Source organism: Saccopteryx bilineata, chromosome 3 (genome assembly GCF_036850765.1).
Source record: "Saccopteryx bilineata isolate mSacBil1 chromosome 3, mSacBil1_pri_phased_curated, whole genome shotgun sequence".
Taxonomy (NCBI): domain Eukaryota; kingdom Metazoa; phylum Chordata; class Mammalia; order Chiroptera; family Emballonuridae; genus Saccopteryx; species Saccopteryx bilineata.
The window spans coordinates 7,025,835-7,042,306 of record NC_089492.1 but is presented as its reverse complement, the minus strand read 5'-3'; the positions used below and the strand labels follow the sequence as shown (position 1 = coordinate 7,042,306).

The window sequence follows — 16,472 nt, the reverse complement described above, 5'->3', positions numbered from 1 at the left end:
TGGTCCCATGCTTGCAACACTGTGGGGTGTTGGAGATTAGGAACCGGAGTTCTGAGGACCCACCAGAACTGGCAAACATTAACTCTGAAACTCGATAAAGCACCTCTCCCTTGTAGGACATAAGGCACCATGTTGGAGATCTATTTAAAAGGGACTGTGGGGGAGGGGTAAAAGAAAAACTGAGTACTTTTCGTCGTATGTATACTGGAAGTAATTCTGGCGAAGTTCTGAGGAGAACATGCTGTCTGGGTCATGTTCTTACGCGGTAGAAGAAAGATAGCAGTGATGAGATATGGGTTTGTTTTTTATCAGTAAGCAAAATCCTGGTTTCGTAGCCTGAGTGATTTGCCTCAATTCGGGCCCATTAGATTCAGCGTAATATTCGGGTATCTTATGAATCAGCAAATATAGTCATTGCTTGCTATGACGTTTATCACTCCACCTGTTGGCCGGGCATCAGAGATCAAAATTTGGGGTGACGTATGTATTCGTGCATCGGCATTTATTCCCCGAGTACCTTCCCATGGGCCAAGCATGATGGACCCAGCAAACCCAGCCTCCTTGCCCTGACGGAGCTCACCTTCTAGAGAACACTCAAGTAGTCATGGGAGGAGCCACTCCCAGCCCCATTCAGCCCAGGAGAACCTGGAGAATCCAGGACTCCGGCATGGCAGGGTGGGTGGCCCAGACAGGCCACTTTCTAGGATCCAGACACTTCCATGCTGGGAATACGTAGACTCTGCCTCTGATACCTCATATGCCCTACAGTTTCCAACTCACGGTGTTCCCAGACAGACCAAGTCAAAAGATAGCGTAAGGACTAGACCGTGCAAGGAAGATGAATGAGGGGTTTTTGTTTTTTCTGACACATGATTTGTTTATCACTAATAAATGAATCAGAAGCAAGTTATCTCTAGGAAACAGCTCATTGAAATGTACTGTCAGTTGGGGAAGTGGAATTGCAGAGAGTCAGTAAACCATCCCTGGGTACAGCGCAGAGATAGAAACCCAAAGTGATTCACGGTGTTACCGACAGGGATCAGGGCTGTGACCAGGAGTCGTGTCAGCCGCGGAACTGTGTGCTGGGCTTGAAGCCAGACGTCCTCAGTTCTAAGAAGAGATGGATCTAGATTTTTATGGGGCATGAAGACTATGCAAATTAGGAGGGCCTCTTTAAGAAAAAGAATTCGGAATTGCAGATACAATATGAGGCACGAGCCCTCGCAGTAGCGGGGGCCCCGCTGGGGAGGGGGCCTGGTGCACACGGTCTATGTGGCTCCCCAGGACGCCCGGCCCCCACTGGAGGCTGACTCGTTCAGGCTGAGTGCGGACGCAGCCTTCTCCGCTCAGACCTGGGGTTCTCTGGGAACAGGGGGCTGGACGCCGCCTCCAGGGTGGAACTCTGGATGCACGGCCCCGCGCATGCGCAGACCACTCACCCTGCTTCCAGAGCAGGGTGATGGGCAGCTCTGTTTTCTCTGATGTGCCAGTTTCCACATCCTCGGCGCCTGCGCCCTCGGCTCTGGGGGGGGGGGGGTGCACACCTCTCTCATCCCTCCCGCCTGGATCAACTCAGAAGTCTCCTCCCCGAGGGCAGGTTTCCTGCTTGACCCCCTCTCGCCCCCGCACTTCTCCTTTGAAGCAGTTGCTCCGGGTTAGGTTGTAGTTTTGAGTTAGTGTGACTTGTCAGGGGAATGCCTGTCCTCAGCTCCAGGAGCAGCCGTCTTGGGATCCCCAGCTCAGCCCCGGGCCAGCACCACCGCCAAGCGAGCCCGCGGCAGGTCTATTGGATGAGCATGTGGAGCGGACCCCGGACTCCTGGGCTCCGGATGCCTGCCGCTGTTTGTAAAGCAGCCGGGAGAAGCAGACCTGACTGGTGGCAGGCAGCGTGCGGGCGGACATCTCAGAACCACCCCCGCCCCGGCCCTGGAAGACAGTGTTGACGGGAGCCACGTCGGCACTCGCTCTCTGGGACGGCGATAGGGCCTTGACATAGACCAGGGGTCGGCAGAGAGGTCGAGACTCTGAGCTCCGAATCCAGATGAAGACTGAGAACCAGAACCTGTTGTTCCTAACATCCGAATCAGAAACCAGTCGAAACAGAAACAAGAGCAAAACTCCACCGTGAAAACAATGGTTTCCACGGGGGAAAAGGGGCTCAAGGGGCTGGAGAGTTTCGATGTCGCAGTAGCGAAGGTGAGCTTCCTGTGGAATTTCCTGTGATGAGGCTGTTTTTGTAGCAGCGACACCTAAACGAGGCTCAGAAAGTCTTTCCTGGGGCTTTCTGCCTCCAGGGCATGGCCTTCTCATGGTCTTTTCTTTGCAAGAGATCAGGCCCACCCCCATCACCTTACGACCAGGGTCAGAAAGACAGACGACACACGAGAAGGTAGCGAACTTTCGGTTAGTGGTTCTGACGAATAGCTGGTCGTTCTATATGCAGTCAGGTGGTAGGGTCCCACCTAAGTCATCGCTGAGCTCTGGTCCCTGCAGTAGAATACATGCAACTAGGAAATTTGAATTTGCTCATAAAGTTCAAAAGGATTGTCACACACTCCTAGAAACCTCTGCCCCTTCCCCCCCTGGCCCCTGCTTCATGGAGATCCCAACATTAGAATTAAATGAATTAAACCCGATCAATGAGTGACCTGGAGAAGGGGAGGGCAGAAGAAGCCAAAGGGATTATTGCAGACAGAAGATAAGAAAATGAATTAAGTGACGGATTACGTGCCAGGCCTGAGAAAAGAGAAATCCGGAGAGAATTTTCCCAAGAGAGAAGGGGCTTTGAAATCAATCAGACCTGGCTTAAATTCTGCCTCCGCCACTTAATAGCTCTGTGATTTGGGGAGAGGTTTATTTTTAACTAATCTGAGCCTGATCTCTTCATGGATAAAAAAAAAAAAAAAAAAAGAAAGAAAGAAATGGGAAGTATTGAAACTGCCGGGTAGGACTGGGCCGGGCACACGGGCGGCTTGTGTGCGGAGCCTGCCCCAGCCAGAGTGGCGGGTACCATTTTTATGCGGTGAGAACGGGTTCTCATTGCATAATCCAGCATAAAATATTCTGTATTTCTGGCAACTGTATCCTAAATTTTCAAAAGCCTCTCAGTCGTGTCATTCTGGAAATACTCTTTATATACCAAAAACTAACTCCATTTGGTGGGAACAGAAGACGAAAGTCGGAAGGCCACATATTTTCTGATAGTTCGACTCAAAAATGAGTCAGACTGAAGAAAATGCACAAAAGTGTAAAAATAGGAAATAAATCCCCCCTCCCCCACCCCCAGAGAAGGAAGGAAACCCAGGCAGAGCTTACAAGGCACAGGCTTGCTCTCCTTGTTATTATATTATTATTGCTTGGAGTACTGTCACTATTCCTTTCTTTCTTTTTTTTTTTTTTTTTTTTTTTTTTGCATTTTTCTGAAGCTGGAAACAGGGAGAGACAGTCAGACAGACTCCCGCATGCGCCCGCCTGACCAGGATCCACCCGGCACGCCCACCAGGGGCGAGGCTCTGCCCACCAGGGGGCGATGCTCTGCCCCTCCGGGGCGTCGCCATGTTGCGACCAGAGCCACTCTAGCGCCTGAGGCAGAGGCCACAGAGCCATCCCCAGCGCCCGGGCCATCTTTGCTCCAATGGAGCCTCGGCTGCGGGAGGGGAAGAGAGAGACAGAGAGGAAGGCGCGGCGGAGGGGTGGAGAAGCAGATAGGCGCTTCTCCTGTGTGCCCTGGCCGGGAATCGAACTCGGGTCCTCCACACGCTAGGCCGATGCTCTACCGCTGAGCCAACCGGCCAGGGCTCTTTCTTTTTTTTTTTTCTGAAGCTGGAAACGGGGAGGCAGTCAGACAGACTCCCGCATGCACCCGACCGGGATCCACCCGGCACGCCCACCAGGGGGCGACGCTCTGCCTACTAGGGGGCGATGCTCTGCCCTTCCGGGGCGTCGCTCTGCCGCGACCAGAGCCACTCTAGCGCCTGGGGCAGAGGCCAAGGAGCCATCCCCAGCGCCCGGGCCATCTTTGCTCCAATGGAGCCTCGGCTGCGGAAGGGGAAGAGAGAGACAGAGGAAGGAGAGGGGGAGGGGTGGAGAAGCAGATGGGCGCTTCTCCTGTGTGCCCTGGCCGGGAATCGAACCCGGGACTTCTGCACGCCTAGACCCCTTTGAGTAGATCTCATTTATAATCAACTCGCAAAACCAGACCTTCGCTACTTTTGATGCTCCGTACTGTACATCCATTCTTATTTAAAGGGGAAGAAGCCAAGGCTGGGGAATTTTAGAGACATGTCTAGCAGAGATTATAAAGATTTCTAAGTTCATGGTCATGTCACAAAGCCATACAGCTCTCCTTAATTACCAGGTTACCCCAAGTTAACCTGTGATCCTTGGCCGGTTGAGACAAAGGCTAACTTCATTGGGGCCTCAGAGTTGGCCGCTCGGTGTAGTTGGTGGGCAAGGAACTGAATGCGGTGATACCAGCTTCTGCTCATGTGCTCTGTGAGTCATGCCCAAGCTCACGGCCTCTGGAGGGGTGACAGCTGGCCTCACTTTCATATTTTAACCGGAAACACATACACATCCAACTAACCAATCGGGGTTGGGCAGACTGGCCTGACAGAACGTCAGCCCAGTTCTGTCGATCACCACGGAGCACAGGCTGTACTTGTGGGTCCTGTGGGCTGGGAAGTGAGACACAGTGTTCCAGAAAGCTCTCTTCGGTCCCGGGTCTTGTTAGGTGGGGCAGACCAGGACTGAGCAGGCCCTAAGGCTCTTAGGTGCTACCTCGAGGTGGAGAGACTTGCCTAAGGTCACAGAACTAATAAGGTGTGTGCCTGGTCCCCAAACCCAGTAACCATCAGCAGGGAGTCCAAGACTCTGCTCTTCCTCACCAGCTCTTCCTGTCACAGCTGAGGACAACCCGCATGGCCACTTGCTTAGTAATGTTTCCTTTTATGTCAACTCACTTAAAAAAACCTTGAGTCCCATTCCAACCATTGTGAAATCATGGGTCTGACTGGGCGCGTTATTTTCCTATCCCATCCATTCAAAACACAGCGATCTAAAAGGAGAATGGTCACGTCCCGCCTCAAGCCGTCTGCTGTGCCAGCAGCGGGCTGAGCAAGACCCAGATGGGCAAGCAGATCTAGTCGATGATCTAATGTGCGTTCCTGTCTGTGGTGTCCCTCGCAAGGACACTGAGTGTCTCTGTCATTATATCTGGTGACCATGTCCTTCCCCGCTCTAGAGAGCGCCCAGCCCCTCTCAGAACACGTGGGCTCCTTGCAAGGCTGCCTGTGTCCTCTTCTGTAATGTTGGGGTGAAGGGAGGGACTCTCTATGCAGGCCACCTGGCTTCAAGTCCCAGTTGTCCCCTTCTGAGCTGAATGGCCTCAGGCCTGTCATTGAAACTTCTTGTGCCTCAGTGCCTTCCACTACAGAGTGGAGATGGTAATGGGCACTGTCTGCCGTGGCCATCGTGAGAAGTGAGGCTTGATGTGTGTATCGTGTCCAGTGTGAGCAGTATGAGCACCAGGAACAGAGAACGCCGCAGAGGCAAACTGAGGCCTCTCATCTCTCTTTGGGTGTCTGTGAACGGTCAGGACCAAAAGCTAGGCCTGTGGTCTGCAAGCTTTGGAGGGTTCAAGATGCACCAGGGGGCTTGTTAGCCAGGGACTGTGCCGCTCCCGCCCACCGTCACTGACTCTGATAAGCAGGTCTGGGGTGGGGCCCAGGAATCTGCATTTGATGGCTTCCCAGGAGGTCTGAGGACCACTCACCGAGATAGATGTGCCAGCTGGGTCTGTGACTTCCCTGCCCCCTCCTTCCTCCCCAGAGCCGTGCCCACCTCTTTTTTCCACCAGGGCAGCACCTTGATGCTATGTAAATGCCCCACTTAGCATTATTTCCATCCTCCTCACACAGAAAGGGTCTGAGCTGTCTGGGTTTGCATTTCCCACCTCTGTCAGTGAGGTCTCGCTCTAGGTCAGGACAATAAGACGGTGAGAAATGGACAGGGAGGGGAAGATCACAGCCATGTGATCGACTTCTCTTCCTAGGGTGGATTTCTGTTATTTCCCCGGGACGCAGGCGTTCCCTTGGTCTTATTCAGGTCTGTACCGCCCGTGTCCGACACAGAGCAGGTATCGGAAGTACGTGTAGAATTGTAGAGAACACCAGCTATTAGAAATGATTTGAAAGCAAGTATTGGACTCCCCAGTTCTACTACTTTAAAAAATTGCAGGTGGAGGGGTGGATGGCCATTTAGACACAGCCTAGTGCCATCAGATAACCCCAAATGAGGTTTGTAAAGCCGTGATTCCATCCACATTTATCATAGCCATTTTGTGCCATGCTGTGGCCGTGAGGGAGGGATCATTCTGATCTCTGGGAGCTGAGTCCCGCCTCATGGGAGGCCGAGGGACTTACCTGAGGTCACACAGCTTCCTGGGGACAACGCCAGGACCTTGACAAGGTCATTCGCCTCTGGGACCCGCCCTATTCCCACATATTCTGCTACCTCTGGGACCACTGTGATATCAGTCTCTGGGAAGGAGACTAATCAGGAATGTTCTGGAAAGCTTTAGGAGAGAAGAGATGGACAAAGCCAGAGCCCTGGTACGAGGGAAAGAATTAGCCCCCAAAAGCTCAGAAAATGGGTTTGTCTCAAAGTCCACAGGTTGGCCTCCTGCTGACCCTTGTGCAGGGGCTGGGCCTTCGGTCCTTAATTCCATACCCTTCAGACTAACGTCAAGAAAGCCCCCACTGTCTGGGGGACGGAAGCAGCACCCTCCCCCCTCCCCCGCCTCCACGTAGCTGAGACTAACCAGATGAGTAAGCGTGAGTGTGAGCCGGCTGGGTACAGGTTCCATGAAAGCCCAGGCCCTTTGCTTCATTTGGATCAAGACTAGTGAGTGCAGCATCGACTGTACCACCTTGCCCCCCCCCCATCCTCGTAGGTGTCAGAGAAAAGGGGAAATCAAGTTAATACTGATCACAAGGGGGACTTTTCAGAGGCGGAGGATGGAACGGCCGCCCTCCAGCCCTTGATGTGGTCGCCTGGGTTACAAATTGGGTACGGCCTGGGGAATTCTCTACCCCGGGGGCGGCAGGGTGGGGAGACCCCTCTACCCACTTTCTTAAGGTGACACCCCCACCCTCACAGTGGAAAAAGAGAAACTTAATTCACGACGATTTGCATTTAAAGAAAATAGAGGCAAATGAGCAAGTCTTCAGAGGCCCGTGTTTTCATGGGGTTTGCTCAAGCATGAGGGCCCCCTCTGCCCCAGTGTGAGAAATGACAACACAAGATCGATTCGGGGTAGGGGGTACCTCCTGAGCTGGCCGGGGCCCTCTGCGTTCTAGTGTCGGCGTTCTAGAAGCGGCCCCGACCGGGGAGGAAGCGCGGCTTGCGCTGGTCTGGAGGAGTCGGGAGAGGGAGCCAGCCTCTCTCCCAGCGGCAGCAGACGCCGTGGCTCTGTGCAGTTCCGCACGGGAGGTGAGGGCCCCCGGGAAGCGGGTGCACATCCTGCTCCACCTATCATGTGGCTCCAGCGCCTCTGGTCCATTCTTTTTTCCCTCTTAGGTTGTGGGGGAGGGGACAATTCCTGGGCTAGGAAGGAGGGCCTCTAGAAGTGCCCCGTGTCTGCCTTGGGTGGGGAGCAGGCAGTCTGTCCCTACATGCTTCCTTGGGGATGTCTGAGGGGACAATGAGACCGTGCAGAGGGCTGCCTCTTTAAGGACCCACGGAAATCGTTGCGTGAGCTGTAGGGAGAGGCAGGGCAGGAACCTGGCTCCATCCACACTCACGCCAAGCTGGGGCTCAGCAGGCATGACAGCAGACATCTGTGCCTGTCAGCTCGGCCCAGGGACGTGAGGCAGAGGAGCATAGGGAATCAGGCGTGGTCACCCCGGTCAGGAGAGGCAGGCCAGGCCTTGGGTGCCGTGATGTACAATGGGAGGCGGAAATGTCCCGAGAGGTGTCTAGTGACTTACCCTGGGGACACTGGTGGATCGCCTGGCCTCCTGACCACCCCTCTCCCAACTCCCTAGAGGACCCATACAGTGTGCCCCCACCAGCGCCCCGCTTAGACAGTAAACCCAGACTGCTCGGAGGGACCAGCTCCAGGAACCCAGGGAGCGGCGGGTTTTACTCTCAGCTGTTGCTTTTGCTCGCTGGTGTCCCCTCCCAGCTGTGTGGCCGGTCCCTGAAGGACCATAGCTTCGGGAGTCCAGCTCCATCTGACACCTCTGGCCGAAGCTGATCACGGATCAACCTGTGACCTGTGACCTGTGACCTGTGACCTGTGACACTGCGCCCCCTTCAGAGCGCCTGACCCTTGCGATGCTGCCGGTGGGACAGAAAAATCCCTTTATTTTCGGGAGGCTCCCCTAGGGCTAGCATCCGGCGTTATGAAGTGGCAGCCACAGAAGCCCTCGCCCAGCTCTGATAGTACTTACTCTAGTACTTACTCTGCACCCACGATAACGTTACATGCGTGAAAAGTATTATAGCACGGGCCGGCAGGGCAGACGGCAAGCAAGAGCCTCGGTTTCGGAATCAGACCAACCCGAGTTGGACGGCTGACTCGATAGCTTATATTCCCTTTGTGGGCCTCAGCTTTCTCCATCGATAAAGTACAGGGATTGAACCAACCCTCCTTGAAGGTCCATCCCAGAAGGTCCCAGCAAATCGGCTCGCTTCCGGGTTGCCACCACTCCATCTTTTTAAACATTCCATTATGAAAATGTTAACTACTGGCAAAGAGCCCCTGTGGTCCCATTGCTCTGTTTCCACAATGCCCAACACCCATCGACGCCCAGGGCTCTCCTGGGATAGAGTCAAGCATTGCACCGAAGAAGCCAACTTACCATCTGGGCAGGGCAGAGGCCTCTCGGGTGGCGCTGGGGTGGACCGTATGCTGTTTCCCATTTCTCTCGCTCCCCAGGCGCTGGAAGATGCTCGAAGCCTGCAGCACAGGGGAGACACAGGGAGAGTCAGCCACGCGCCCAGCCCTCTGCGTGGAGAGTGACCCAGTTTAGAGCACATCATGCATCATGTTTCAGGCAGCCCGCCTCTGGAAAGGTGGCTGTTTTTATGTGACGATGAGCGCGGGGCGCGCTGGTTACATTTACGCAGCGCGAGCTCTTTTATCAAGGGAATGACAGAGAAAAAAAAAAACCACAGAGGGGAAGTTGCTTGCAAATGCTGTTGGTGGCGAAAGTTTCCATTCCCCTGTGCCCTGGGTGACAGAAAGCCTCCTGCTGTGTTTGTGTGCCAGGCTGCGGATGTCACATGGGCTGCAGGGTCTCTCTGCTCCTGAGCCCTGGCCCCAGACACCCATGTAGGGGGTCACTCACACACAGCATGGCACTCCGGGGTTGCTGTATAACCCAAACGGGTGAGAGCAGGGGACTCTATTCAGCTGTCTTCTGCTTGCTGTCTCAACGTGCTCTAACAGACAGTGAAACAGGGACAATCCCATCATGCAACCATGTATCGATATTTGCTGCATCCTTCACACTTTTACATCTGCCGGAACTTTTTTAAAAAATTATTTTTCAATAACAGCTGATATGCAATATTCTATCAGTTTCAGGTGTGCAACATAGTGATCAGACATTCATAAAACTGAAGAGATTGCCCTGGTACCTGTAGGTAGTTGTTACAATGTTATTGACCATATTCCCTGTGCTGTACTCTTTACATCTTGGTGGCTATTTTTATAACTGGCTTTCATACTTCCTTTCCCCTCCCCTTCTTCACCCAGCCCACCAAACCCCTCCCATCTGGCGACCAGCAGCGCGTTATCTGTAGCTGTGAGTTTGTTTCTGTTTCTGTTTGTCCGTTTTGTTTTTTAGATTCCACATGTTAGTGAAATCGTCCGCTGTTTGTCTTTCCCTGTCTGCCTCGCCTCCCTTCGCATAATACCTTCGAGGTCCACCCACACTGTGGCAAATGGCAGGATTCCACTCTTCTTTACGATCGAGTAATATTCCATCGCATCCTTTTGGTTGCTGTCAAGTCCCTGCACCCGAACCCCATTTTCCAGCGACGGGAACTGAGTCTCAGAGAGGGTAGGGGACTTGGTCTAAGGTCACACGGCATGTCACCGGGGGCTGCTGGGATTTGTGTGAACCACGATGCCAAGTCTCCGGCTTGTCCCACAAATGGGTCCGGTTCTGGCTCGGAACAGACACGCTAGGTGACCTTGGGGGCACGTTAATGACCTCTTCCTACCTGCTTTGGGGAATCATAATAAAATGACATTGGGTTGAGGCCGGGAAACTCACAGATAAAGCTTGTGAAAGAAACCCTTACGAACACAGCCCGACCGAAAAACCCGTGTGGATTATTGCCGTTGATAGTCTTTTCTGATTGTTCATGATGATGAGCGTTCACGTGGTGGGCCCCCCTGCAAGTGGTTTCGAAGGGGACTTAGATGGTGACGGCGGAAAACGGTCCTCCCAGCCGCCTGAGGTGCACAGGCCACACCTGCGCGGCGTACCTGCCTCACGGAGACAAACCGGGGAATGGATGGGGCCAGTCCCCAGCTGGGTGTGCAGCCCAACTAGAAACTTGCCTGCACCCCATTCTTTGTAGTTTAGGATCAAGGCTTTGAAAGCTTGAAAGGGTCAAAAAGTCACCTGGGGCCAACCGCACCGGCCCTCAGATCCTTCCTCTGCGCGCTGTAACCTCGAGTCCTGGAACACCCTGTGCCCTCGGAGCCAGGCCTTGCAGAGGCCAGGGGCGGGCTGCGCCACTTCCTGATTCTGGAGGGGGGAGGGGAGACGGGGGATAAACTGTGTATCAGGGAACAAGGACAGCCCAAACAAGTGTTTTCTGAAAGCGAACGTTTTAGATATTTACACGAGCAGGCTATCAGTCGTGACTCACACTAATAATATGGTAATAGAATGGCGCTGCTCCGAAGGTAACTGCAGAAGTTTGCAGAGACTGTATAAACTCCTCACGCCCCGCAGAAGGCCTCACGTTCAAAGTTAAGCATCTCCTCTTGTTCTGACCAGGTCGGCTTTTGTGCCCAGAAACGACAGGGCAGGGGAAGGGTGAGCTGCTCCCGAAGCGAGGCCGGGCCCTTCCTTCTCTGTCTCGCATACTTTGCCACAAATACAAGCCAAGAGGGCAGCCCAGATGGGGCACTTTCCTGCAGCCTGGCGGGTCTCGACAGCGTCAGCCTGGCTCCAGAGGCAGGGGACACATTTTCTTTGTCCCCAGCCCCTAGCCTATTGCATACAGTCAATTAAAAAAAAATACTCCTACGAAAGAAGTGCTTCAGAAACCACGCCTGGTAGAAAGAGCAGCAGCCTCTTTTCCGTAGTTCAGCAGACACTCCCCAGGGTGTCCTGTGCTGGGACCCTGAGCCCGCAGGCACGGGGTCCCCCCCACCTGGATGCGTCTGCGGAGGGAGCAGGGCCTGCAGTCTCTGAGAACCTGGGGGGGCTGGCAGCCGCATGGTGTGCACAGACGTCCCATCAAGGCCTCCCGCTGCCCCTGTCCTGTGCTCAGTGCCTTCCTGGAGCACCCCTGTCACCCCAGTCCCTTGGCCTTCCTATCTGTCATCGCCAAGGCCTTTGGGCTGCTGGAGAAAGCCCCTGGGGCCAGCTGAGGAGCTGCCCGGATGGGACAGTCCTGCAGAGATAGCCCTGAACCCTGTGCATGGGCCTCCCCCATTCACTCTCTCTCGTGTCCCCACACCGCCGAGCACTGTTCTGTCACCCACTCTCACGGCAACGCCGTTCTGTTTCCTACAGCCCGACATTTAGTGTTAAGAACATATCCTAAGACCAGAGATGGTGCCTTTAACCTCATACTGAGAACGCCCATGTAGGGCGTCACCCCTCCCTTGCCAGACACCCCGGGCCCGTCCCTCTGCCTGTCTTCCTTCCTTCCCTCTCCCTCTCCTCCTGAGTCACTCCCCGGCAGTAGGGTCCCTCTCCCTCTCCTCCTGAGTCACTCCCCGGCAGTAGGGTCCCTCTCCCTCTCCTCCTGAGTCACTCCCCGGCAGAAGGGTCCCTCTCCCTCTCCTCCTGAGTCACTCCCCGGCAGAAGGGTCCCTCTCCCTCTCCTCCTGAGTCACTCCCCGGCAGAAGGGTCCCTCTCCCTCTCCTCCTGAGTCACTCCCCGGCAGAAGGGTCCCTCTCCCTCTCTCCTATCCAGCACACCTCCAGGAAAAGCCCCGGGAAAAGGCTCGCTTCTCTAGGCCAGTGAATGCCAACTTCCTCTCTTCCCAACAACTCAGTAATTCTCAAACATCTGTGGGCTATTCTAGGGGGTGGGGGGTCATGGAATATAGTACAGGGGGAGGGAAAAAACCGACTTGAAACTTGCGTTTTTCAGACGGGAAAACTGGGACCCCTCCAAGAGAAGAAACATACCCAGGGCCTCAAGATGAGCAGGGTACGGCAGGTCCTGGGCATCTGGGTCCTTGTGCTCTGACATACGCCCCCTCCCTGCCTCTGTCCAAAGGGCGGCACACAGGCCGGGGTGGGGGCCGGCTCCCGAGCCCACCGCATCCCATTCTGGGCAGGGAAACCCATCAGGCTCACCAGCCCCTCGATGGTCTGCTCGCCGGCTGCCGCTAGTCTCCAGGAAGGAGTTAACTTATCGGAAAGAGGCTTTTGGTGGGGAAGAGTGAGAGGCGTCCCTGGAGGACGAGAGCTGGAGTCTCCCTAATGAAATGGCTGAACAATTTGATTTAATCTGTGACAGTTTTTATGCAGGAGCTGGAGGTGGGAGAGGGTGATGAGACATAATTGCTTCCAGGAACAATACGGAGAGGGCCAAAGAGAAGCGAGTTAATTAACTCTGGTGCTACAAGATTCGCGGTTTCCCTCTCCCAGGATCGGAACTGGCATTCACCTAACATGGTCCTCCCAGCCCCTAGTCTTCGGCCCAACGCTATCTTCCTTGTGTGACCTGGGGCCTCAGTTCACTCGTCTGCATGAGAGAGCGGAAAGGACGCTCTCCAGAGAGAGGGCCGCTTGATTCATCCCAGCAATCAAGACTCAGTGACTTTTTTGAACAGTATTAATAAGAGAAGAGAACCTCCATCCCTCCCGTGTGCAGCCCCATGAGACAGAAGTCCTACCTGGTCTTTATACTCCGCAGGACCAAGGGAAGGCAGGCGGGGCGTGCTCTGCGCCCACCTCCTGGTGGGCAGTTAGCAGCCGCCATCGTGGTTAACCCTCCAGCCTCCCGTTCCTCGCTCACCTGCTGGGGGCAGAGGTCAGCCAGCTGGCTCACCAGCCACGGAGCCCTGGGATGCTGGGGGCACACGACCTCTCCTTGACTTCAGAACCCGCATCCATTCCCCAGGGCCATGCTGCTGTCTCTCCACGGGGACAAAGAAACATCCCCAAGGCGCTCTGGTCCATGAAGGGCTGGCCACCCCTGGAGGGGACGCATGGCACGGAGAGGTCACACGCCTGCCTGCGGGGAGTTGCCCGCCAGGAATGTGGGTTGTGCCCACTCTGGTGAGGTTTCTGTTTGACCAGCTCAAGGCCCCTTTCGTCGTGTGCTCTGTGTTATCTTGTAAACATGGGGGTCAGACTTCTCAGGACCTTCGTTCCCGGGCAGCGTCCCAGGACTGTCCTGTGCACACTGTCCGCTCTGTGTTTCCACAAGCCGGGCCTCGCTGTCGCTGTCAGAGCCGAAGGTCGCCGGAACCGCTTTGCAGTGTGTGACGGGGAGGGGGCCCAGGGAGGGCCGGTCTGGTCTCCATAGTGAAGCCAGGAACGGCTGGAAAGTCTTGGTGACAGTTGGAATAGGGAAACCTACTTAGTGACCTAGTCCTCCCTTTGGCCTTAGAATTTCTGCCACCAAAGTGTGACAACCCTAAGCTCGCTCACGTGATCTGCTTCCAATGTTGGCGAGTATGAAGCCACGGGCGGGGGCACTGGCCCTCGCCGTTCACCATGTCCAAACCCCAAGAGTCACAGTGACACCCAAACAAATCACCGCCACCGTCGTGGTGACCAGCTCTGACTCTGTGCCGGGCACTGAGCTGAGCATTTTATGGCTGCCACACTCGGGGTTGCTCACAACAACTTGACGTTATAGGTGACATAAATTAAGTGACATATCCGAGGCCATAGGACCAGTAAGGAAGAAGGCTGGGGTTCAAGCCGAGTGTGCCTAACCTGTGCTCCCAACCTCCCGGAAACACTGTCTCGCTCTCTTGTTCTCTGGTCTAGTCTGAGAAGGCAACAGAAGGGGTTATTTAAAAAAAAAAAAAAAAAAGTCATCAAAGGAAACTTTGGGGGCTGTAAACTTTTGAGTGAAACTTTAGAACAAGGGACACAGAGGTCCCAATGGGTCTCTTGGATGCCAGGTGGCAACGTTTGGAAGCCCGGGCCTGGGGATCTGGCTGGGGGGGGGCAGCAGGGACAGGAAGAGAGAGGCCAGGGAAGGCCGACTCAAGTCTCCCTGTCATGGCCATTCCTAGGTGGCCTGGTGTGGTAGAGAGGCAGTCAGGTGTGAGTCACAGGGGATGTGTCATAGCAGTATTTTAAAGACTTGTTCATGCTGTGGGGGTGGGGGAGAAAAAACTAGCTGTGTTTATACTATCCTCATTTTATAACATTTCAATGCATATATGTAAAAAAATATTAAAGGACATTATTTCTAAGCTGTCTCCAAGGGCTCTCTGGGCAGTGATCTTACAGGTGAAGGTATCAATTTATTTTTTACACCTTCATGAGGTCCCCATCCTCTCCTCCCACGTGCACGAGCTGCTTTTATAATTATGAGCGGGACTCGGACAGAATAAGGGAGCTTTGAAAGGAGCTTCTGTACAGCAGGCCTGACTGAGTTCAGATTCCAGCTCCCAACCCTCTCGCCCCCCCCCCCCCCGGCTGTGTGTCCTGTCGCAAGTTACTGTACTTCTCTGAGCCTCGGTTCTTCAAATCCATAAATTTGAGGTATAAATAGGTGCCCCGAGGGATTGTTCTGAGGATTAAATTATAGATTATATCCAAAGCGGATATAAATTTGGTGACGTAGGATAGCTAACAATTTACCAAAGCCGGGATTCCTGAGGGGGTTGGATGGTCAGCTAACTCTGTGCAAGTTGAGCAAATCCCTCTCCCTCCTTGGGCCTCAGGGCCTTCAGATACGATGGGGAAATGGACGAGCCAGTGGCTCCTGGCCTTTTTGCTTCCACTGTCCTCTTTCTGTGACGGGCACCCGTTAACCTCCCTGCTGACCTGGGACTTGCCCAGCGCTGCCTGTGGTCTGACAGTCTGCGTGAGGGACAATAAGAGCTGGGACAGGGACCTGACATCAGTTGGTTTCCCTGCCAAGGATCTTGCAGGATTTCCGGGGGCACCCCACCACATCCTGACCTCGCACCTGCCCTGTGACCCACATTGTTCCCTGCGCCCCTCTCGGGCAGGTGCAGCTGCAGGCCTGTAGGCCGAGGCTGCGGTGCGGCCCTGGTCGCGGGGGGCGGGGGGAAGGGCGGGGGGCGGAGCACTGAGCAGGGCGGGGCCGACGGAGAGCAGGCAGGAGCCTCTGGCACGCACTCATCCAGGAAGTTTCAAACCTTGTGGTTTGAAACCTGTTTTAAGAAAGTTTCCCCAGAAGCTCCTAACATAAACTAGATAAAAGCAAGCTGCTGGTTGGGGCTGGCGGGTCAACCCTCTTGCCTCTCTCTGCCCCCTGCTATGACACCCCAGTCCTAGGATATCATAAAGCACCAATTGAAAAATAGTAATTCAGTTCTCCCTCATATTGTGCGTGTGTGCGTGTGTGTGTTTATAGGCTCAGAGGGGGCAAGCAGGCTGCTCACGGGCACACAGCAAGAAGTCTGGACAAGTGCTTTGGAGTTCTGTCCAGCACTCTGTCTACCATAGGACAGCTACCGCCCACTGGTCACCTGGGCTGCGGGTCTGATGTCCATGAGCCTGTGGTCTGACCTCTTCTACCCCTGGGTGCCCAGAAGGAGATCTCATAGACTTTCAGGCCAACAGGAAGGCTCAGCTATGTCCGAAGACCAGGATGGAAGCATCCTATAAAATACTTTATGGTCATTTTAGGATATCATAGGAAGAAGCCAGCTTTGCGGCCGGTTGGTGCTGGGGAAAATTCAGTTTTACCCCTTATTAGGTCACTAAACTACTTTCCATTGTTTCTTTAAAAAAAAAAAAAAAAAGGCTATGGCCATATCGGCCTTACTGGGTTTCCCCACGTCAGGATCCGCGAGCAGGTGTGACAGGATGCGCAGCTCCGGGGAATCTCCGCGGCTTGTCCCCGCGCCGGCAGAGCCTGTGACCGGAGATGGCTCCCCACACCTGGCGGGAGTCTGTGAAGTGGTGTCTGGCCTTATATCTCATTGAAATCAAAAGTAACAATCCACCCCACCCCCACCTCCATTTCTTTCTCGTCTAAATCAGCTTTTCATACACAGCGGCTCTGCGCGACGCAGGGCTGGCGGGACACGGTGCCACCTGGGCTGTGAC

At 54.5% G+C, this 16,472-nt stretch overlaps 2 protein-coding genes across 4 annotated transcripts in view; one reads left to right on the top strand and one right to left on the bottom strand.

Moving 5' to 3' along the window:
* Positions 1-16,472, top strand: part of TG (thyroglobulin) — a 224,387-nt gene that overhangs the window by 149,745 nt on the left and 58,170 nt on the right. The gene's annotated exons all lie outside the window — the stretch shown is intronic.
* Positions 1-16,472, bottom strand: part of SLA (Src like adaptor) — a 36,920-nt gene that overhangs the window by 15,712 nt on the left and 4,736 nt on the right. Inside the window, exons 1-2 of one of the 3 annotated variants that reach the window (XM_066265628.1) lie at positions 13,225-13,782; positions 8,865-8,962 (exon numbers count right to left, since the gene is read on the bottom strand). In XM_066265628.1, coding sequence (XP_066121725.1) covers positions 8,865-8,925 — 61 coding nt within the window. In that variant the 5' untranslated portion in view covers positions 8,926-8,962; positions 13,225-13,782. Of the gene's footprint in view, positions 1-8,864; positions 8,963-13,102; positions 13,783-16,472 lie in introns of those variants that run through there. The other 2 variants (XM_066265625.1, XM_066265626.1) reach the window with 2 other exon arrangements.